General features: G+C 36.2%; 3 protein-coding genes and 1 non-coding gene across 6 annotated transcripts; all 4 read right to left on the reverse strand.

Moving 5' to 3' along the window:
- Positions 1-1,725: 1,725 nt before the first annotated feature.
- On the reverse strand, positions 1,726-6,423 carry LOC104230044 (transketolase, chloroplastic). The gene is made up of 7 exons (XM_009782780.2): positions 5,802-6,423; positions 4,597-4,687; positions 4,353-4,458; positions 3,951-4,233; positions 3,549-3,697; positions 3,305-3,458; positions 1,726-3,014 (listed from the first exon to the last, which is right to left on the reverse strand). Exons 1-7 carry the CDS (start codon positions 6,282-6,284, stop codon positions 2,055-2,057), a joined length of 2,226 nt encoding a protein of 741 aa, XP_009781082.1. The 5' UTR covers positions 6,285-6,423; the 3' UTR covers positions 1,726-2,054.
- Positions 6,424-8,138: 1,715 nt separating this feature from the next.
- Positions 8,139-8,299, reverse strand: LOC138869890 (U1 spliceosomal RNA). The gene has a single exon (XR_011400140.1). It is a non-coding gene; the product is annotated as a U1 spliceosomal RNA (small nuclear RNA).
- A 416-nt stretch (positions 8,300-8,715) lies between these two features.
- LOC104230043 (DNA repair protein RAD51 homolog 3) lies at positions 8,716-12,075 on the reverse strand. Of its 2 annotated transcripts, XM_009782777.2 has the most exons (10): positions 11,926-12,075; positions 10,876-10,974; positions 10,520-10,642; positions 10,345-10,378; positions 10,196-10,266; positions 9,877-10,103; positions 9,666-9,797; positions 9,500-9,566; positions 9,139-9,310; positions 8,716-8,737 (listed from the first exon to the last, which is right to left on the reverse strand). In XM_009782777.2, exons 1-10 carry the CDS (start codon positions 12,035-12,037, stop codon positions 8,731-8,733), a joined length of 1,044 nt encoding a protein of 347 aa, XP_009781079.1. In that variant the 5' UTR covers positions 12,038-12,075; the 3' UTR covers positions 8,716-8,730. The 2 variants fall into 2 exon arrangements, with proteins under 2 accessions (XP_009781079.1, XP_009781080.1); XM_009782778.2 differs by lacking the exon at positions 8,716-8,737 and having other exon boundaries at positions 8,964-9,310.
- Positions 12,076-12,989: 914 nt separating this feature from the next.
- On the reverse strand, positions 12,990-19,379 carry LOC104230042 (probable tRNA N6-adenosine threonylcarbamoyltransferase, mitochondrial). 2 transcript variants are annotated; one of them, XM_070174167.1, is made up of 13 exons: positions 19,060-19,379; positions 18,573-18,617; positions 17,647-17,721; positions 17,160-17,256; positions 16,744-16,834; positions 16,335-16,384; positions 15,468-15,595; positions 15,263-15,348; positions 14,560-14,635; positions 14,349-14,432; positions 14,108-14,222; positions 13,795-13,883; positions 12,990-13,497 (listed from the first exon to the last, which is right to left on the reverse strand). In XM_070174167.1, the coding sequence occupies exons 1-13, from the start codon at positions 19,339-19,341 to the stop codon at positions 13,351-13,353; spliced, it is 1,365 nt and encodes a 454-aa protein (XP_070030268.1). In that variant the 5' UTR covers positions 19,342-19,379; the 3' UTR covers positions 12,990-13,350. The 2 variants fall into 2 exon arrangements, with proteins under 2 accessions (XP_070030268.1, XP_009781076.1); XM_009782774.2 differs by having other exon boundaries at positions 15,468-15,658.
- Between the last annotated feature and the right edge of the window lie 2,819 nt (positions 19,380-22,198).

The following is a 22,198-nucleotide window of genomic DNA, read 5'->3' on the forward strand; positions in this document are numbered from 1 at the left end:
TTTAATTAACAAGTTTTTGTAGTCATATAAATATTATAATATATGTAAAATCGTATATTTTAAATGTTGTATAGCCACACAAATATTATAAGATATTCAAAATCATCAATTTCTTAAATCCTTCGTTTTTTTTTTAAACTCACGCTCAGTCAAACATGATTAAAAGGAGTATTAAAGAAGTTTAGAGTTGGTGAGATATAGATGATTATACTAAATGATGAAAATAACAAGAAAATATAACAACTTCAGTCACCAAACATTATTTTAATCGAACAAGAGAGAAAGAATATGCTAAAGCTCCAAATATTATTCTAAACTAGTGGGACCATCTTCAACAACCTGGTGGAAGGAGAGTAACCAAAAGTTTCAACAACCACATAACTTTGGATAGAGACAAACCTCCCATCCTCCAACCCTTGGTAGGGACTACATGCTATTCCAGTATAGATCCATCCGGGCCCGAGGCGGAAGGCATGGACTATAGCACACAAAAATTTGGGACTCGCGCGGATTTGCAGTTTTATGGCTATAAAATGCCAAAAAATATAATTTGGTCATTTCGAGGCGGTGGAAATTGTTTCTTAGGCCGTATTTGATGTCCGGGATAAATATTAGGCGATTCCAGGACGGATCCATCCGGGCCCAAGGCGGAAGGCATGTGCTATAGCATACAAAAATTTGGGACTCGCGCGGATTAGCAGTTTTGCTTCCTGTAGCACCAGCCGTCTCTCAGGCTGGAGGAGGGGCCCAGACTCCTGCTACTCGCACTGCGGAGCAGGTAGCTCCCTAGATTCAGACTTAAGTGGTTCAGCCAGTTGGAGCAGTTTAGCCGGGTGTGGTGGATCAGACCGGCGATGGAGCGGCCCTGACCTTTCTCGTCACTACCCGACCATGGTTAGGCTTAGCACTTACTGAGTACCGTTGTGGTGTACTCATGCCCTTTCTGCACATGTTTTTCATGTGTAGATCCAGGTACCTCTACTCAGACCTACCACCCTTAAGGCGGGGCAATCTTCTAATATTTTTCCGATTAATTTATATTTGCACGACATATTACAAACAGGAGCAGAGTTAGCATAGGACTTGCAGGTTCAACCGAACCTAATAACTTTGGTCTAAAACTTGTATTTGTGTTAAAAAATTTATTGAATATGTATAAATTGTTAATTTAGAACCCAGTAACATAAACGAACTATAATCTCGAACCCACAAACTTCAAACTCTGGCTCCGCCTCTGATTACCAGCTAAAGGGGAAAGCGCAAGAGTATCTATATTCCTAGAGCTTAAACTCGAAACCTTTAAATAAGAATATAGAGATATTATCCATCTCACCACATGTCCGCACAGCCTTCAAAGATTAGATTTCCATATTATCTTTCATGGCTTAGAGATCCAAAAGCTAATGAAGAGAAATAAAGCCATCCAATTCCTGATAAGCATATCAGTGATATGAGCAGTTAAAATATCACTAATGACAACTTCTCCTCAACCATTTAAACTTTAGTTTGAAATGGGTGTAGAAACAATCTAGATTAATTGTAGAACATAGTACCTTCTTAAGTATACCATGCAGACTTTGTTATCAATCTTGCGAAAACATTATGCATACACACTGCTCTCCCCAGACACCATTTGTCAGATTACACTGGATTTGTTGTTATTGTATTTGCTTTGAAACAGATAGCTACAAAATGATGACTATAGTAAAGACAAAGAAAGCCCCGTTATCTGAAGACATGAATTTCCAATTGAAAATGAGATTTTGGTATCAATCGCCAAATAAAATTACAAAACTCAAAGATATGTTTTAAGTGTACATGGTCAGGAGCATCCATAATCCTATTTCTATCCTCATCTTGGATTCATTTTGGCCGCTCCGCTACTAAAACTGAAGAAAACAAAGGGCAGATGAAGAAATAGTTTTTATTGAAAATACCATGCAACAGTGAACTGCCGAGTCCGTTTGGTATTGGTTTCCACCATTATCTCCAATCTCAGTTTCAATATGAAAACAAATTTGGTAGACACCAGTAACCAAGGGTAAGTAATAAGCCTAAGAAACTTGTTTTGCTGCAGCTATAACAGCCTCTGCTGTAATTCCGTACTCCTTGTATATAATTCCAGCAGGGGCACTGGCACCCCATCTGTCAATTCCGATGGCCTTCCCCTTTGATCCGACATATTTCTCCCACCCAAATGTGGATCCAGCTTCAATGCTAACTCTAGCTGTAACAGATGATGGAAGGACACTTTCTTTGTAGTCGGCTGATTGTTCTTCGAAAAGCTCCCAACAAACAAAGGAAACAACTCTCACTGCCTTTCCTTCTTTCCTGAGTTCATCAGCAGCCTTGACAGCAATTTCTAACTCTGAACCAGTACCAATCAAAATGACATCAGGTTTGTTGCCAGAAGAATTGTCTGATAAAATGTAGCCGCCCTTTGCTGCTCCTTCAATAGAACTTCCAGCAAGTTGCGGCAACTTTTGCCGAGAGAGGGCAAGGATTGATGGTGTCTTCCTCTTGAGGACAGCCACCTTGTAAGCTCCTGCTGTCTCATTGCCGTCTGCTGGACGGAACATCAGAATGTTGGGCATTGCACGGAAACTTGCCAAGTGCTCAATGGGTTGATGGGTAGGCCCATCTTCTCCTAGACCAATAGAATCGTGGGTCATAACATAAATAACTCCAGCTTCAGACAAGGCTGAAATTCTCATGGCTCCTCTCATGTAGTCGGTGAACACAAAGAAAGTAGCACAGTAGGGAATCAAGCCAGGGCTGTGTAGAGCAATCCCATTACATATGGCTCCCATACCATGTTCACGAACACCAAACCTTAAATTACGCTCCTCAGGGGTGTTCTTTTGGAAGTCACCAAACATTTTCATGAGGGTCATGTTTGATGAGGCAAGATCAGCACTACCACCAAGGAAACCAGGAAGAACCTTGGCAAGAGCATTCAGGTTTTGTTGGGACAGGTTTCTGGTGGCATCCGCTGGACTTTCAGGTGTGTAGGTCTGAGATTGAGAAAGCAAGCAAATAACTGGATTAGGAAAGATTCACATGTTTCAAAAGTAGACGAGTATCAATTTTGAGCAAGAATAAAAGGATGACTGAGGAACTGTGACTGATCAGGGAAGATAAAAGTACAGGAGTACAAATGAAATAACCTCTCTCGTCTACTATACGAGGCAAAAATTCAAAAACCACACCCCAAAGCTAAGAACTTAATATGAGGATAGCCCAAACCAAAAGCAGTTGAACTCAGCTTGAAATAAGAGAGAGAAAGATGAAAATGACCACTTACAGGAAGAGCTTTCTCCCAGCCAGCAGGTAGTTCACCAGTAGTAATGGATTTGAGTTCTGCAGCTTCCTCTGGGTACTTCTTCTCATATTCAGCAAACTTGGTATTCCACCCAGCTTCAAGAGCAGCACCCTCGGGAACATGACGACTCCAATGGCTGCAAAAAAAGTAGCAAGTGAATACCAATAGCTCGTAAGTAACCAGCAACGTTCAAATGAATCAGAGGAGAAAGGGAATGGAATAATACCTCTTGACATCTTCAGGCACATGGAAAGGCTCATAAGGCCATCCCAAGTTACTCCTGGTGGCCTCTACTTCCTTAGCTCCAAGTGCACTTCCATGTACACTGTAACTGTTTGCCTTGTTGGGCGAGCCAAAACCAATGGTTGTAGTCACCTGAAAGGAGGAAAGTTCAGTAAACCTAATGATAAACGATACGAGATGAATCTATCAAGGAACCGTATTAGCAGCACTACAAATAATGAATTAATCCTGCACCCTGACTGAGGAAAAAAAAGAAGGAAATGGGATATGCAAAAATGAAATGTAAAGTTACCAATGCAGCAAAGTCTATACAGTAATTCAATCATATGCGACTTTTCAGGATCACCTCGTAGTAGCCAACATAAAGATGCAGAAGGTAAAGTACCTTGATCATAGTGGGTTTGTCTGTGACAGTTTTTGCTTCCTTAATAGCAGCACGAATCTCATCATAGCCAGTGTTACCGTTCTTCACCCAGATTACGTGCCACCCAAGAGCCTCAAAACGGGCACCAACATCCTCGGTGAAAGCGATTTCTGTGTCACCATCAATTGAGATGTGGTTGTCATCATAGAAAGCAATCAGCTTTCCAAGTCCCCAGTGTCCAGCAAGGGAACAAGCTTCTTGTGAAATACCCTCCATCTGGCAACCATCACCGAGAATAACATATCTGCATGACCAATCATCGATGCCATTCCCATTAGTTAAGCAAAAGACAGGTTGCATTAAATCGTTCTATTGTTATGGCATTAAAGGGGAAAAAAAAGGAGAGAGCGAGAAGACTCTCACGTGTAGTGGTCTACAATCTCAGTGTCAGGCTTATTGAAACGAGCAGCCAAGTGTTTCTCTGCAAGGGCCAAGCCGACGGCATTGGCAATACCTTGTCCCAGAGGCCCTAACCGCAAGAAAATAAAGATCTTAATTAGTTATACAGCTCGCAGCGAAAAGTCATGTAGTCAAAATATATAATTCACCCCCAGATATACAAGTGCTACTTATAAGGTACACGGGACATAAAAAAAAGTGCACAAACCGGTGGTGACTTCAACACCAGGTGTCTCAAAGTTTTCAGGGTGTCCAGGGGTTTTGCTTCCCCACTGACGGAAGCTCTTCAAGTCCTCTTCCTAGTCAAATATAATAGTAAAAATAATCAGCAAAACAGTTTAAGCATACTGGGGAAAATTTTCCAAATGTAATGTAAGTAAATTCTAACTCATAAAACACACTTAAAAAAACATAAGCTCATTAAGCTAAAAGACAGATAAAATCATCAGTAAATGTGCAAAGTGTACCAAAAAGTCATGTTTCAGTTTTGACTGCTCGGTATGGAGGAAAATTTTTCTTGGAAAACAGTTCCACGAGGAAAATACTTTCCGGAGTTTGGATACCTAAAATTGTGAAAAATGTTTCTCTGAGGAAAATATTTTGCACCAAACGTGAGAAAATTACATTTTCCTTGATAATCATACCAACTCCTCTTCCATATCACTTACTTCAATCAACATCATACTCAAGATTTCGTCAAACACTTTCCTAATATCTTATCCTACACTTCGCAAGATTCAACTTTTATACAAACCAAAAACACTGGAATTAGATCAAGAAAATGATTTCCCGAGACCTCCACACCAAACACATGAAATGCTATACCAGAATGGCATGACATACATGTTTAAGTAAGTTTGGTATGAAAAAAGATCTTTTCGATGAAAAATGTTTTCAATCAGTGGTTTTCTCACTTATTTCCTGTATTAGGTAGGTGAATGAAAAATATTTTCCAAAAAAATCTTTTTCTATATCAGTAATAATAACATTAAAACATTAGAGGTGCTTTGATAAAAAAAAAAATCGGTATTAAAAACTGAGAACAATGTGTAAGTGTTGGTTGTAACAACTGATATGGAGTAAGAGCTAAAATAGTTGCAAAGAAAAATGACTTGCTCACCCACAAGTGCACAAGTCATTTTTCCCTCTTTCATTTCAAGTCTATCGAAAAAGAATGTTACACTTCTATATAGAAAGAACTTAAATTTAAACTTCTCATTTACCATGAATGACATAATTTATAGGTGAAACATAAGTTTCAAAAGTTCTCTTATTTTCTTGAGCTTCGTACAGAGCCAAATATTGTCACATAAATTGGGAAACAAGATAAATAGATCTAATCATACATGCACTAATTAGCAAAAAAAGGATATTAAAACATTGTAAAAGGCAAAAAGGGTAAGTTTGTTTTACCCTGACAGCATCATAGCCAGCTAGATGAAGCAAAGCATACTGAAGCATACAACCATGTCCAGCTGATAGAACAAACCGATCCCGATTAAACCAATACGGGTTTTTCGGGTTATACCTCATAACCTCATCGTACAATATATGACCCATCGGAGCACAACCCATGGGCAAACCGGGGTGACCCGAATTTGCCTTTTCAACAGCATCAATAGCCAAAAATCGAATCGTGTTTACAGATTTGTCAACAAGCGCAGTCTCAGTTTTCTCTATGGTTTCGGTTGCAGCCGAGGCACGAATCACTGTTGACCGTACAGCGGCGGAGGAGGGAGGAGTACGGCGGCGGGAGGTGGTGATATTGGGGTTAGATTTAAGTCCGGAAAAAGTGAGAGAAGAAGGGGAAAGTTGAGAAGAAGAGGCAGAGCCATGGCGAGGGACAGAACGAGAGAGGATAGCTTGAGAAAGAGTGAGAGAAGAAGAAGAAGCCATGGCTTTACCAGTAAGGTGTTTGATGTTTTGTCTCAAAGAGAAAAGAGAGTGAAGAGGAGGAGATATATGGGAGGAGAAAATGAGGAAAGAGTGGCCTTAAAATGACTTTTGAGGATTTATTTAGGGATTGGCTCCTTGTGGCTCTAAGAGATATGTGGGTAGGTGTCATATATCAACATTTACTACTTTTTAATTTAAAAATGCTATCTTATATATTATAAGATGGTAAGCAACTCCACTTCCAATCGAGAGGTTGTGAGTTCGAGTCTCCCCAGGTGGGAAGTTCTTGGAAGGAAGAATGCCGGGGGTCTATTTGGAAACCGTCTCTCTACCCTAAGGTAGAGTTAAGGTCAACGTACACACTACCCTCTGCAGACCCCACTAAGTGGGATTATACTGGGTTGTTGTTGAATCTTATATATTATAGAAAAAAATAAATTTTCTCAAAAAATTTGAGGCAATAAAAAAAAAGGAAAGTATATATGAGAACTGAGAAGGAACATATGGTTCAAAATTCAGTGGATAGTTGATTCGTTATTCTATTATTTTTCACTTGAGTATTAACCCTTCTGCATGGTATTTAAAGTCGTCACATATTGTATCGTATCATATCATGTGTTGTTGTACTAAATCAAAACCCAAAAGGTGATTTATTAATATATAAACTGAGAATATTTTTAATAACAATATAAAAATGACTCCTTTAAGTGCTTTTGGATCTATAAATTAACTTGTATGGTCAACTTGCTTGTGATTGTTTGATGAAGGGGAAGGGGCAAATCTTTATTCTCTTTTGGATCTTTAAATTAATCTAATATATGAAATTTGTGGACGATGATCTTTAGCAGATACTTCTAAATCAATGTCGAGCTAAATCTACCTTGAATTTTTGTGCAGCTATTTTTTTTCCTCTTACTTTCCTTGTCATATTAAGGTTATATAGAATAGCATATTCCATCCAAGAAAAATTGAGGAACGAATCTAATTATGAATATTAGGTAATTAGATTTAATATTAGGTAACATGATTGAATTCAAGAACCCAACAACCAAATTAGGTTGTTATCTTTTCGATGCCCCTCAACAAAATAAAAATAAAAAATAACTATTTTTTTGTTTGGTTGGTTGAAGCACTTTTCGGTCAAAATATTCATCTCACCTAACCATATAGTGTTTATTTCAACAAAACAAAAACAATTGAATAATTAAAAATACGACTGCTAGATTTTGATGTAGAATTTTACGTCAGGCTTAAGAAACAGATTTTGTGTATTGTTATACAGTTATCAATTCAGATAGAAAATAAATCCTGCTTTAAATTGAAAAAAGACAAAGGATTTAATACCTTATCTATCTATTAAAGGATTCATATATTTCACATTTAAATACTTTTGGTTCATAAAATTTTACAAATTATGCTAAACGTTTGAAAATTTTACATTATTTTTTCTTTCTAAAAGTTTAGTTAAAAAAGAAGGAATAAGGGTAGTTGTTACCGCCGAAAATTGTGGTGAAATGAATATGATTCTTTCACTTAACCCAAAGTCTTGGTTTAAGTCTAGAAATGAAAATAATTTGGTAAAACATATGTCCGCTTTAATAAACTTTATGCAATACGAATTCAAATTAGTTGAATCAAAAGAGATATAAAACACAGAATGAAAGAAAAAAATAGTTGTTTGAGCTTTGGAGGTGTCGTCACAGACATAATAGAGAGGATGGTCTATTTTAGGAGGCGGTAATTACAAGGTGAAACGACCATTTCGCAATTAAAAGTTAAAATTGGTATTATGGCCATGTTAATCCCACTTATTATTGCTCTGCACCTAATTATTATCACCACTTTTTTTTTTTTTAATTAACCGCGCGAACGCAGGCTTCCGCGGCAACAAATTATGACGTAGGCTTAACCACTTTGATCGACCTTAAGCGGGCACCCCTCCAAAGTGCAATAAAAGTCACCAACCTAGGCCATGAGTCTTATTGATCACCCATTGACCCCGTCCAGGTAAGTTATCACCACTTTTTTGTTTTTGCCATGTGCCACATTTGGTTTTCACTTTAATTATGGTAATATTAATGGGGGCCATTTACTTGGAGTAGTAAGGGTGAAATTGAAAAAGAAAATTATTTTCTTTGTTTTCTTAAGTAACAAATGTTCTAAAGCAAATTCTTTACAGAACATCCTGGACAAAAGAAAGGTACATAATGGCTTTTAAGTTGATAACTATCGTTTTAGCAAGTCCATCAGCAACTTGATTACCTTCTCTATGAGAGTTTCTCACAATTAAAATGGTAAACTTATAAACAATCCTAAAAGAAAATGGCAGCTCGGTGCACAATGCATCCCACGTTCATGCAAGTCCGAGGAAACACTGCACCCCAGGGGTGTGATGTAGACATCCTAGCTTGATGCATGCATTAGTAGTTGCTTCCACGGTTAAAACTCATGACCTATAGGTCACACGGAAACAACTTTACCGTTGCTCCAAGACTCCCCTTCATATAAACAATCCTATAGTATCTCTAAAATTTAATGACTGTTTCACCATCTTTAATGCATATATAAAGCAAGTGTTAAAAGTTGATTATTTTGCAGTTATGGAGAAAGGATAAAAATGAAAATCTGTTATTATAAGCAAACCAAAGGAAATCTTTAACCTACTTTAGGGTGTTTAAGTTCCATATCCAGAAGCTATATATGTTCAAATGTTAAAGGAGAATTTGTAAAGATTCACCGCTTAGACAGAGAATTTACAAGTCCATAGCACGTCAAGTAAAACTCACTCTCTCATCCAAGTGGAAGAAAATAAGAGTTCCATCATTTGTCTTTCAAATGTTAACTGAAAACTTACATCATCTTGACTCGTTTACAGTTTGAAACAGAGCTCCGAATCCCTCTGCCTGTCACGGAATATTGAGCAGATGCTGATCGAACAGAAGGCGACTTGTCAATGTATGCATACCTTTCATTACCGTTCCAGTATAAAATCACCCGGTTAGTGCAAGCATGCGACCAGCTATCTCCTGTTCGGCAAGACATATTAAGAAGCAAAAATGGACAACGATCAATACTATAAGTTCACCATCTTTGTTTTCCCAAACTTTTGAAACAGAACATTTTTTCTCTGGGAATGTGGTGGGACGGGGGCGAAAATTAGCAGGAGGCAGACATGTTTGGTACCAAGATATATCTTAAAAAAGCTTGGTATTTACCTAATGCAAGAGTTAATTGATATGACCCTTCGATATACTTGGTGGTTACTTGATTCAAGAGGACAACCTACACAAAGAATTGATGTTAATGACATGATACAATCGCAAATAAAACTAACTGATTATGTACCGAAAGATAATCACTTGGAAAGGAAGTTATCCTTACTGCCAAAGTATATTTCTTTGCAAGCTTCGTCAACTTTAAGGCCATTCCACCGAGTAGTCGGGTTCTAAGGGCCATGTCATCAAAATCTTGACGGAAATGGAATGTAATGCTATCAATAATAACAACCTTAACCTAATAAAAAAAAAGTTTCAGAAATTATATGTTTTAGTTGTGAAGAAGGATATTAAAAAGAAAGAATTTCTCTACATACATCTTTATGCTCTGAAATGAACTTATCCAAGTAATTTACAACAGCAATTTGCTCCGTGTAACTACAAACACGAAAATAGAATATGTTCTCAAGGAAATCCTCTGGCTTCCTGTTAAGTTGACAAGCCTGTAAATCCTTCTTTAAAAAACCATGATATTCTTGCATGTCTTCCAGACAAGCTTCAGCAATTTGTAAAGCGCGCTCCACCATGAAGCTGCCTTCCGTATCTGAAAATTGCATATACAGCCAGGTACTTGGCTGAATATAGAAAGAGAATAGCTATAATACGCGGACAATAAACAACTCTGTTAGCATGTACCTATATATATTGCCTTGCCTTGAAGACCACCATAATCCATGGGAATTTGAACGTTTACTGCAAGTTGTATCCTGCATTTTGAAGTCTCTTAACCAATAGAAACAAGAAGTTATTTCTAATACGCAGGAAGTACACGTGACAACGATTACCCAAGTTGTGTTTTACCAATTCCTGGCACCCCACCTGCAACAATCAGAAGATAATTTATCTTAAAGTTGATGATAACTGCAAACACATTGTTTTAGAAACGCCAATAAGCAAGAGTGGACGCCTGTATGATATTATTGGAAATATGCAAACATATCTAAATGTTATAACACTAACCAATTTCAGTAACCTCTTTGCAACTTATTCCCCCACCCAAAATGTCATCCAACTCGGAACAAGATGTTGTGATACGTCCAAGTGATTCCTCCTCGTTTAGCATATCCCAGGCAGTTTGCGCTCCTAATAAAAAGAATCCATACATAAATTCCTTCCTCTTTGCAAAATAATCAAAGCAGAACAATGAAACGATGCTACTGTCAACAAGTCAATAATAAAAGACTATCTCACAAAACCAAACTTAATCACTTGAAATAATGACTCCATAATCTTTGTAAAAAATATTCAAAATATAATCTACATGACTGCTGACAGACAACCAATCAAGTTTTCATAGAATAGTGTTAACAATATACCATTAACGATGGAGCTAGTTCCATTAGATCTTTCAGATCCCTTCCTTTGTGATGCAACTCTCAAAATTCCAATCGCCTCATTTTCTGAAATCTTTAGATCTATAACAGAAAAAGTTATAAAGATATGAAATGTTTGCATAGGCAAAAGAACATTATGTAGGAATAACATTAGTGTCACTTGTTAAATAAAACTTAAAACTGTTATAACTCATCATCAAACTTGATCATAAACTAGAACTGAGATAAAATGGGAAGCCACACGAAATTAAGCATTTTATTTGTAGCACCAAGCTTATTCTTTTTCCGCAGATTCCGAATCCTCAAAATATTGGTTTCCCTTACGTCTATCTTTAGTTAACCCAGGGGCATATGTAGTGTTAACGTTATGGGTTCATCTGAACCAGGGGCGAAGCTATGTGTGGTTAAGGGTGGTCAACTGACCACCCTTCACAAAAAAATTATTTCCCCGAAAAATTATATTGTGTATAGGGTAAATATTGTACTTGTTATTGATAAGAAAATAAACTTTGAACACCCTTGCATAACCCACCGACAAAAGGTGCTCAAAATTTCTTGGCTTCACCTGAACCTCAACAACTTTGATTCAAACCCTGTATATGTGTTAAAAGTTTCACTAAATAAGCACAAATAATATTTAGTACAAATAATAGATTTCTAAACCAGTAAATCAAATGCGCTATAGTAAAATTCCTAAACTCGAACCCACAAAGTTCAATCTGAGTTAACCTCTCCCACTGAAATAGAGTTGCATATTTCCAACAAAATATTTCTCCTGTAAGTCATTCAACCATCATACAACTTTGAGCTCATAATCAGAATTCGGCGCCTTGAAACCGGCAATTAAATATAATTTAATTCAACTTGGAAAAAAGAATTCCTATAAATTGTAAAAAAAAAAAAAAATCAATTAAACGCGCCTTTAACTGATTGCTAATAACTAATTCACTGAAACATTTAGAACTTCAGAAATGACAAACTAAACAAGTAAAGGATTTAGTTTTTCAATCAAATTGCATAAATAAAAGATACCGCGAGCAAGGTCGGAGTAGGAGACGGAAAAGAGCGAAGAAAGAGAAGTGTAGCCGGCGGAGATCAGCTTTGCTCTCTGCGATGCCGATATCGGAAGACTTGACACTTCCATTTGAGGGTTTTCGCGCTCAAAGTTGGTACCAATTTGGTATTTATATATCCTGTACTGTTCTTCTAAATGATTATTTTTTTCTTTTCTTCTAATAAATGAATTGAGTATCCTCATTTCACCACAAAAAAAAAAAAAATTGGCTTAATTGTTCTATTTTATTTTTATTTTTTATTGTTAAAGTTATTGTTATGCAATAAGGTGTTTATTTGATTTGACCAAAGTTTTTGCGCTTTTATAGCTTACAAAATATTTGTCGCAAATCAAAAGCTCTAACTTTCTGTCAATATAATTTTTATTATTCGGTTTTCCGTATAAAAATAATTTTTATGTATATTTATTTATTTGACCAAAAATTTTGCGCTTTTATAGCTTACAAAATATTTGTCGCAAATCTAGTGTGTACGCAGATCTTACCCCTACCCTAAGGTAGAGAGGCTGTTTCCAAATAGAAACCCTGCATCATTCCCTCCAAGAACTTCTCACCTTACTCTTGGAGAAACTCAAACTCACAACCTCTCGGTTGGAAGTGGGGGTTGCTTACCATCAGAGCAACCCCTCTTGTGTGCCATGAGCGTGTGAAAGATATATTATCAAATTCAGCACCTCTATCAATGCATATCTACTTATTCATATAATCATTTTAAGCACTTAGAGATAACCCAAAGAGGTAGTATAAACGTATACTTATGTGTGATTTACCAATGTTGCTCCTTTTTTTTTATTGTTGACGAAGATAAGTAAACAGAACCAAGAGATAAACTACCTCATCTATACTTAGCAGTATCAGAATTTCTAAACTTTGATCCATAAAGTACAACTTAGAATATTGTGAGAAAATGCAGGTGCAATGAAACATAATACAGCTTCTTTAAATTTAACCAAAAGAAACATATTCACTATTAATCGGAAGAAACTAATGTTATCTCATTACGAATAGTAACTCACAGCATCGTCGTGCATAAAACATATCTTTAAAACATAACTATACAGTATGGCAAAAGTTTATACAGTAAATCAGTAAATCTCAGTTGCCATGATGACTTCTAACACAGTTGCAAAATGCTAACAACCACATCTAGCACCAAGAGATACCGAGGGGAGACATTTTAATCTCTCATAATACAGAGTTTTTCCTCAGAGGATCATTGCTCTTGAATTATGGTTCTTCAAGTATTTTCTCTCACCAACTTTCAAGAATGATTACACATTCAAATCTTGATTCAACGCAAACCACCTTAATTGTGGTCTCAGTGTCTTCAAAAAGAATATGTCCATGATTGTGGATACCCGTTGCAGAGAAGTCTCGAGTAATTTTAAATTGCAGATTGTGACTCTTGCTTAACAGAAGCCTTAATGAGAGAGGTAAGTGATGGATGAATCCGTGCTGTTCTCATTGAGCGAGCTTCACTTTTTCCTTCAGCATACTCCTCGCCAAGCGGCCACCTTGGGCGCAAATCAAGCTGATCAAAGGAGCCATTGGTCAAAATTAAACATTGTAAGGAGAACGGAGTGGGGAGGGTGTAGGGGGGAGGGGAAAAGGAATTAGAACAATAGAAACTCCATAAAGCAGATCTGAGGGGTTTCAAATTTGGTGTTTTATTTCAAATTTTGACTGAATACTCTGGATGATATTTGACAAGCGTAACTTCCAAGATGCAAATTTATTGGCTGAATACGCAGATCAACTTAAACTATAGGACAACACGGCCAGTTTGAGCGGAGGTAAGGGAAAAAGACAAGGCAAGAATAAGACAAACCACGACATCTTCTGGTTCGTTTGCAGGAGGTGGAGGATCAAATCTGCCAAGACGGAAATGTTCAATGCCAGTCCAAGCAATCATTACACCTATTAGAACAGGCCAATGAATTAGAGTGCAATACCAAGCCATGTGCATTTTTGAGCTAAAATAGTTCAAGAAAAACCAACCAACCTAGAGGCTCCACATATCAATTTACTTGACTCAACGAGAGACAAGACCTTTCCTCTAAAGCATTTAAACTTATACAAAAAAAGGAACCAAAGTCTCTCGATGAAAATGAGGCAAATCTAAGAAAAGAGAATTGTCTAACCATTATCAGTACAAAGGCTTGGAGGGGGGCATACAAGTTTCAGGCCTTTCCTCTTCACAACCTCATCAAGCCGAGATCTGACATATTTATTAGAAGCAACACCTCCAGACACTACCTGTGAAAGGTAAACTGAACGATTAGCATAGTTGACATTAATCTTATAGGTGCATGCAATTAATACATTAGAGTAACGAGAAAAGAAATTAGTCATATGAAACTGCAGTAAACAGAGGACACTGACCAAATGATTTATTGAAGGCTCAATGTTCAAAGCCCACTCAATTGCCCGTTCACACTTTTCCTCCAAATGTAATACTGCAACTCGCTGCGTGAAACATTCATTGCAAATGCAACTAGATTAAGAATTTAAAGGAGGTATAGGAGACTGATTGATTTGGTAGCCAACAATTCTTAATTAGAAAGCAATCACGACAGATATAAAAGGTATATACCTGGAAGGAGGCAGCAATATCTGCCCGAGCCTGCCTTTCTTCATCGGAAGCTGAAGCAAGAGAGATTTCAGCATTGCTGCATACAAGCTACAAAATGTGAATAGCTAGGAAGTCGAGGACAATGACAAGCAACTGATGTACATTGTTTTCTGAGTGACTCATTACACCTTACAATCATAAGTGATAAGACAAAGCTATAACCTACTGTACTTTCTGGACCATGATTTATATGAAGACTAAACTAAGGTGACATTGTAGAAAGAGGAAGAAACAAGAGAAGATTCTTTAATCCTTTCAAGAATTTCTGCTTTGATGGGACCCGGGGGTTTGGTCCAGTGGTCAGAGCGCAGCAAGTGTGGGTTAGGCATACGTCACGGGTTTGAACCATGTCGCAGACAAAAGCTTGGTATTTAAGTGGAGAAGGGTAGAGGAGAGGGCTCATTATTCATGGAGTTTCAAACAGTGTGCCACTGGCCCTCGGGGATTTCTCGGTTATCAAAACCATTTTCTGCTTTGAGGCAGACAGTTTGTCCATATATTGGATAATTCATTGTTTACCTCATTGAAAATGAAAAAATCAAATTCTATAATAGGAAAAGAACAAAAACAACTCAGTGACAAGGGTGGTAAAGTTTTAAGATGAAATGAAATGGAAAATACTTCGAAAAGCTGATCAATAACTTTTTGTTTCTTAATGACATACATTCTTTTTGCTTCAATTGCCAACCTCACTTGCGTCTTCAGACCAGCATATGAGAAGTTGCAATCCTTGTGTTGTTTCATAGGGACCTAACATTAATTCAAACATTTAGTTAGTTGAGCAAACAATATCACAACTAAAAATCTTTTTATAGAGAAAACTGTGGAGACATATTGCATAAGTGCAAATCTCCCTAAAAGTAACTTACTTTAAATTTGACAGATTTGGCATCTCCTTCTCGAGCTAGCTCCTCCACAGCGGGGCCCCCACTCCTCCTCAAATCAAGACCAAGCCATTTTGCTGTTTTGTCATATGCCTCGCCAATTGCATCATCAACTGTTGTCCCAAGTTGTATATAATGGCCAAGATCACGTGCAAGGATTAGAAGGTTATGCCCTCCTAAAGAGCATATGACAAGAAAATTCATTAGTTATTGATATCTAATTCACAGAAAAATACAACTGGTCAAATTGCTTTTACACTAGGAAAACTACATTTTTATGCTGTTGATCGAGACATGTATCCAATATTTAGCATAATTGGCTTAAAGGTTAAATTCAATTTTCTTAACTTAAGATAAGTTGGGTTCCCTAGGAAAAGACATGAAACAAAAAGCACACACGGATATTATACATAATATGTTAGAACTGAACCATTGAGAAGACATTTATATGAGAGACTTTCGTCTTACAGGATACAATCGAAGGGCTCATAAATATAACACTAAATATCATGAGCATCAGGACAAGCATATGAAAAATCTGTAGGCACAAGTTAAACTGCAAAACATCCTAGATCTTTTATATTCAAGTGATGTTCACTAACATAGATAGAACCATACGATGGCCGTACAACTAGAACTAGGGTAATATTGTATAACTTGGCCATACATCTCTAAACACAAGAAAAGATAACCAGTATATTTTCAGTAACAACAACAACAACAACACCAAACCCAGTGAAATCCCACAAATGGGGTCTGGGGAGGGTAGTGTGTACGCAGACCTAATCCCACAGTATATTTTCAGTAAGAGTGAATAAAACAGACGTATAAAATTGTAAAAGGTTATCTAACCTGAGACAAGTAGGGCCATGAAAGGAAACTGCAACTCTCTTTCCACTAGCCTAAAAAAGAGAAAACATTATTTCCGGGTGGATTACAGTACATTGTATTTGCAAATGTATTGAAGCATAAGACAGGCAGCCTTCCAAGACAATCGAGCACAGGTACGAAGGAAAAGCATTAACACAAAGGAGAAAATTCATCTTACAAGAGTATTCCAGCCAAAGTTTTTTTTTCTTTATTTTATTGTTATTATTTCTTAGCAGTAAGGCGGACAAAGTAATCGAAAGCTAGGAAATTCACAGTCCAGTAACTAACCCTTGAATTGGACAAATTCCCAACAAATTTTAGCTGTATGCACTGGTCCTAGTCTACTGCTTGCTACTAGCATGAATAATTTAACCTTATTCCATAGTGCTACCTGGCAACCAGAGTATGAGCTTCCATGTGATGGACACCGACAAGAGGTAAATTATGAGAACCAGCAACTTTTCTTGCTTTCTGCACACCAACTACACAGAAATTGCACAAATAAGATACAAGGACTTATACAACGTTCACTAGTCGTCACAAAATGCATCTATGTATCTCCATATGAATATCCCCCGATGTTTAATTTTCAGATTCATTAGTGGAAGTTAATTTTGACAAACAATAAAGAATTAAGAACAATATTTTATGCTAAACAAAATAGGCACATTAATTGTTGTGGGAAGGAAGGAAAAGGAAAAAGATAAAAATAAAAAGCAATGATCAACCCTCCCAAAAAAAAATTTAAAAAAAAAAAGAGAGAAAGAAAGAAAGGCTACTAAAGAAAAAGATTGAATAAAAACTTACCCCGCAGACAAAGGCTTAAACCAGGACCAATGGTGACAGCAACTGCAGTTAGATCCTTTTCAGTCAGATTAGCTTTATCTAGCGCTTCTTGTACCACCTGAAGGAATTACGTATCACATTGTTTGCAGGAAACATGTGCCAGAAATATGATGTGTCAATTCAGATTAAGAAGCTATCAAACTTAGAAGTGCGAGAGCTGTGGTAAATAATAGAAGCCGGAATTGTACAAAATTTGGGGGTGAGTCCTTCAAAACAACATCCACCGTGCTCCTAACACGACAATCATTGGCATGTCTCAAACTCCAAAACCGAAATGGAATTTGAAAATTTTTCTAGCATAGAACCATAGTCTATATAATCATAATTATAATTTAAGAGTATCCATTAACTATAGCCTAAAAGATATAGACCATCAATCAATTGATTCGTTCTAACCAACCGTTTACAAGTTCTTGAAACAAAGTACTTCAGGGTTGACAGGATGTACCTGATCAATCACCAGTGCATGTGCTTCCTCTGCCATCTTAGGAGCAACTCCTCCATATCGAGCAAGTAGTTCTGCCTTGATGAAATACAGAACCTCAAGATTAGAAAAAAGATTGTGTAATGTGGCAAACACAAGTAAATATAATTTGGATAACTTCTCGTAGTTAAAATTCTTTAGAGCACTGAGCAATTCCCTGAGCAATTGACATGAAGACAGAACAGTGGTGTGAACGCATATAAAATTATACAGTATAAGAATATAAAGGAAGCTACTTGGTGTCGCTCCAGTTATTATCTTGACTACTTTGCAATGCATAGGAATGCATCACCCCAAATAACATTGACATTTGGCACACTGGCCGAATTTTTGGCTTTTCAGACGTATTATTAACCAAAACACATTGGCATATCTTTTATTTCCTTTCTTTGGTCTTCCACCCCCTTAATTCAATTAGATAGAAAGTATTCTCCATATTTCCATAAGGAAGGATGCTTAAATATCCTAATCTTTGATATACTACTTTTTTGCTATTGATTTGCCTTTTATGTATACTATGTTGCAAGAGCTTCCCACACTTCAACAAAAGCACTAGATACTTTATAGAGAACTATTTGAGCCCTTTATATGTATAAATAGGAAAGCGAATAGAAACGCTGCACGCCGGCAGTCAATGTGGAACATGACCTGTTTAATTCTAGACAGACCCTAATGTCCAACTATTTACATAATGATGCAAAAACAAATGAATATATACATAAATAAACCACAACTAAAACAATGTAATACAAACAACACATGAAGTGTCAAATAAATTATCATGGAATAGCCACTAATATAACAAAACATGATGATGTTATAGTATAAACCAAATGGTAATTCTCCAGACTTTCTGTAACTATACAAATAGTCAAATACAAAGAGAGTACCTGAGAAGAGATAACTTGGCTGAGAATTTCACCATTGCTATTTACCTACAATAAGAGATACTACAAAGCTTAAAAAACAAGACTTTACAGCTGCTTCACCCCACCCCCCACCCCCAAAAGAGATAATTGCACTTTTGGTCCCTCAATTATTTGTAAATTCTAGCTTTTGATCCCTGTAACATTTGGCTATGCACATTTGACCTTCAATTAACTCATAGATGTGTTTTTTGGTCCGTTTATATAGGAAAGTATGTGGTATTTCGGCTATTTTTAGATATATATTACCCTTAAATATGGAGTAAAAGTACAAAGTTAACATATAAAACATTGATAATTGAATGGTCTAACACTTACTAATTCGTTAAATTTCTGAAGATTCACAGTTGGAAGGATCAAAAGTGCACATATAAATTAATTAAAAGTTCTAATTTGCCAAACCCCACAAAAAGAATTCCAAGAAACTACCAAGACATGTTCAAGAACCTACCACAGCGGCAGCAGTATCATCACAGCTAGTTTCAATACCCAAAACAACTAAATTCTCATTTTCTCCCATTCTTTGTTTCTGGGTTTGAACCATTTGTAAATTAGAAGCTGAATTAGAAAAACAATGAGCTGGAAAAAATTTGAACAACTGGGTTTTTTTTACTGATTTGTTGCGAAATTGTAATTTATTTGTAGCTTTGATTGTAAGCTGAAGTGAGGGTCGATATAGTAGTAAGCTTAGACGGGAAATTGGGGATGACAAGCTTGGTAATAAAGACGCCATTTCTGAGAAAAAAGAGAGTAGAAAACGGAAAATGGATATGAGGGCTTAGTAAAACGAAGCCTCTTCGGTTAATCCTTCCAATATAATTTCAACTTGGTAAAAGTTTAAACTAACCCCTAAAGTTTGATAATTTCCACGATAGAGCCACATAGACAAACAAAAGGCCAAATTTAGTCCTAAGCTATCAAATTGGTTTATATATATGGGTGTGTTTGGTATAACGGAAAATTGTTTTCCTTGGAAAATAAGTAGTAATCTTATTCATTTTCCCGTGTTTGGTACGCAAATTAAGAAAAATGACTTCTTAAGAGTATTCATAAATAATTTAGATATAATAAACATGAAGCCATAAACTTTCAAACCAACAACCTTCCGAACCCACAAATTTCATAAACTTTCGAAATTGCGGAATTTCGAACTCCGTAAACTTTATAATTTCTAAACCCGTAAACTTCCAAACATATAAACCTCTGAACTCATAACTTTGGAACTTGTAAAATTTTGAACCTTTAAACTGATAAATAAAAAAATTAAAACTGAAAAATATATTTAAATACTTTTTTCGGGGGAGGGGCAGGGTGGGGGATGGGCAGAAAAACGAAAAAAAATAGAAATTTGAAATTTTAAAAAAAAAAATTGTGCGGGGGTTGCAGAAAAACAAAAAAACAGAAATTTAAAATTACAATAAATAAATAAATAATAATAAGGTAAAAAAATAATTTTTTGGGGGGAGGGGAGTGGGGGTAGAGAGGTAGTAGGGTGGGTGGTAACGGAAAAATTGAAATTTGAAAAAAAAAATCTTTTTTAGAGAGAGGGGGTGGAGTGGGTTGGTGAGGGTGGGGAAAATTGAGAAGTAGTTTTGGAAAATATTTTCCCTTCTCTTGATAAGGAAAACTTTTTTCTCCAATTGGAGAAAAATGAGTTCATAAGGAAAATGTTTTCCAAAACATTTAAGCCAATCAAACATGGAAAAATTGAAAAACATTTTCCAACCGTATATGTTCTTTTAATAATTCAAAGCATTCTTTTAACAACCGAAAAGGTCCAAATATACCACTAGTATTCACCTTATCTGACTAATCCAACAACAACGACGACGACGACCCAGTATAATCTCATAAGTGGGGTTTGGGGAGGGTAATATGTACGCAGACCTTACCCCTACCCCGAAGGGTAGAGAGGCTGTTTCCAGGAGACCCTCGGCTCAAAAAAAGCAACAGAAGCCAATATATTAGTACCATAAAAAATGCATAATACAATAACAGCAATAATCCGAGTGGCATATTAGAGACGAAAAATACTAGTGGAGGTTTTGATGAGCCGAAAATCAAACTATAAGACTAATCGCAAATGTTATGGATATATTAGGACCTTTTTTCTTTCGAATTTTATTTTGTGGAGAATACAAATGTAAGTATACTCTCCTATTTTTATACAAATTAAACTTCAATTTCCTTAGATTATTCAAATTTTAATATATTGTAATGTTTTTTCTATTAAACTAATTTTTCAGTATTTAGTTTAGTATTTTCTTCAATATTATTAGTATAATATACAAATCAAATACATTTTAAACTATGTGCTTATTCAAATATCTTCACATAAAACGGGACGAAAAAGACTAATCTTTTTAGAATAAAACCATATAAGAATTGAAACTTTAAATATGACAGCGTTAATATATCATCCAATTAGGCCGCTCGAAAGGTGTTTTAGTTATCAAATCAAACCTAAAACCGTTCCTACATTTGTAGTGTGTAACAAATTGTCATCCTTGTTGCTATGGTCTAACTAGCCCTTGTGAGCTGCGACTCAGTCTGTGTAGACTTGCTCACATTGTCGGTCCTAAGTCCGAAAAAAAAGGATGATTGCAGTAGGCTGACAGTCGACATAAAACTTGTCAATTCATATTGCCGGTCCTAAGTCCGAAAAAAGAGGATGATTGCAGTAGGCTGACAGTCGACATAAAACTTGTCAATTCATGATGAATTCTCATTGTTGTTACCTATTGCTTTACTCTTGATATTTCCAATGAAAAAAATGGCTTTTCCAGCTAAACATAGGAACCAATTGGTTTTTCCAGGTTTAGACGAGTCAATTGGTTTTTCTATTGATGGATTAGTTCTTCAACAGCCTGAAATCATTCAAGGTAGAGACTACACAATTATTTTCATTTGATTCTCTTTGAAAAATAGGGGGAAGAATTTGATTGGCATGGTGTTGGTGTGCCTTGATAGGAGACAACTTTGCCTCTAATTCGAGCCTTAAAAATTGAGAAACTCCTAGTAGGGAGTGCTCCTCGTTTATAAGATCGTATACCACACGAATTTGAATTAGTTGGACCAGTAGGTTCTCCTAATAAGGAGCGCTTTTCATTTAATAGGTATGTCATGTGAATCCGAATTAGTTGGACCAGTCACTTCTCCTATTGGGGGAGTGCTTCCGAGTCCCGTTTAATAGACTGTATGCCACACGAATCTAAATTAGTTAGACCAAACAGTTCTAGATACTAGAGGATTAAACAAAAAAAGTTAATTGTTGTTGGGACAATTACATTTTAATATACTTCCTAGTTCTTATATCTACTGAAGCGCGCTTATAACCTTACAAAGCTCGTTATGAACAATTAGTAAAACCACGTGTTTTCTTTGCTGGCAATTCCAAGTGTACTCTCTCTACATATATATATATATATATATATATATATATATATATATATATATATACACGTAGTTTTTTAGAGAATAAAATAGACATAGTTTATATCTTGAGTTATGTATCCTCCACAATTCAAAAATTAAAAGAAAAATAAAACCTTACCGCGTAGGGTTGAGATTAATCTTGATAAAAAAAATAT

Source organism: Nicotiana sylvestris, chromosome 5, assembly GCF_000393655.2.
Source record: "Nicotiana sylvestris chromosome 5, ASM39365v2, whole genome shotgun sequence".
NCBI classification, from domain to species: domain Eukaryota; kingdom Viridiplantae; phylum Streptophyta; class Magnoliopsida; order Solanales; family Solanaceae; genus Nicotiana; species Nicotiana sylvestris.

What these genes read in the sequence shown, in the direction of transcription:
- LOC104230044 (XM_009782780.2), bottom strand. Translation starts at nt 6,284, where the DNA reads ATGGCTTCTTCTTCTTCTCTCACTCTTTCTCAAGCTATCCTCTCTCGT. An exon ending in TGGTGTTGAAGTCACCACCG is followed by an intron (nt 4,459 to 4,596) that starts GTTTGTGCACTT and finishes TCTTGCGGTTAG; the next exon opens with GGCCTCTGGGACAAGGTATT. An exon ending in ACAAACCCACTATGATCAAG is followed by an intron (nt 3,698 to 3,950) that starts GTACTTTACCTT and finishes TCCTCCTTTCAG; the next exon opens with GTGACTACAACCATTGGTTT.
- LOC104230042 (XM_009782774.2), bottom strand. Translation starts at nt 19,341, where the DNA reads ATGGCGTCTTTATTACCAAGCTTGTCATCCCCAATTTCCCGTCTAAGC. An exon ending in CATGGCCCTACTTGTCTCAG is followed by an intron (nt 15,659 to 16,334) that starts GTTAGATAACCT and finishes TATGCTCTTTAG; the next exon opens with GAGGGCATAACCTTCTAATC. An exon ending in AGCCTTCAATAAATCATTTG is followed by an intron (nt 14,223 to 14,348) that starts GTCAGTGTCCTC and finishes TACCTTTCACAG; the next exon opens with GTAGTGTCTGGAGGTGTTGC.
- LOC104230043 (XM_009782777.2), bottom strand. Translation starts at nt 12,037, where the DNA reads ATGGAAGTGTCAAGTCTTCCGATATCGGCATCGCAGAGAGCAAAGCTG. An exon ending in CTACTCCGACCTTGCTCGCG is followed by an intron (nt 10,975 to 11,925) that starts GTATCTTTTATT and finishes TTTCTGTTATAG; the next exon opens with ATCTAAAGATTTCAGAAAAT. An exon ending in ATTGGTAAAACACAACTTGG is followed by an intron (nt 10,267 to 10,344) that starts GTAATCGTTGTC and finishes TTCAAAATGCAG; the next exon opens with GATACAACTTGCAGTAAACG.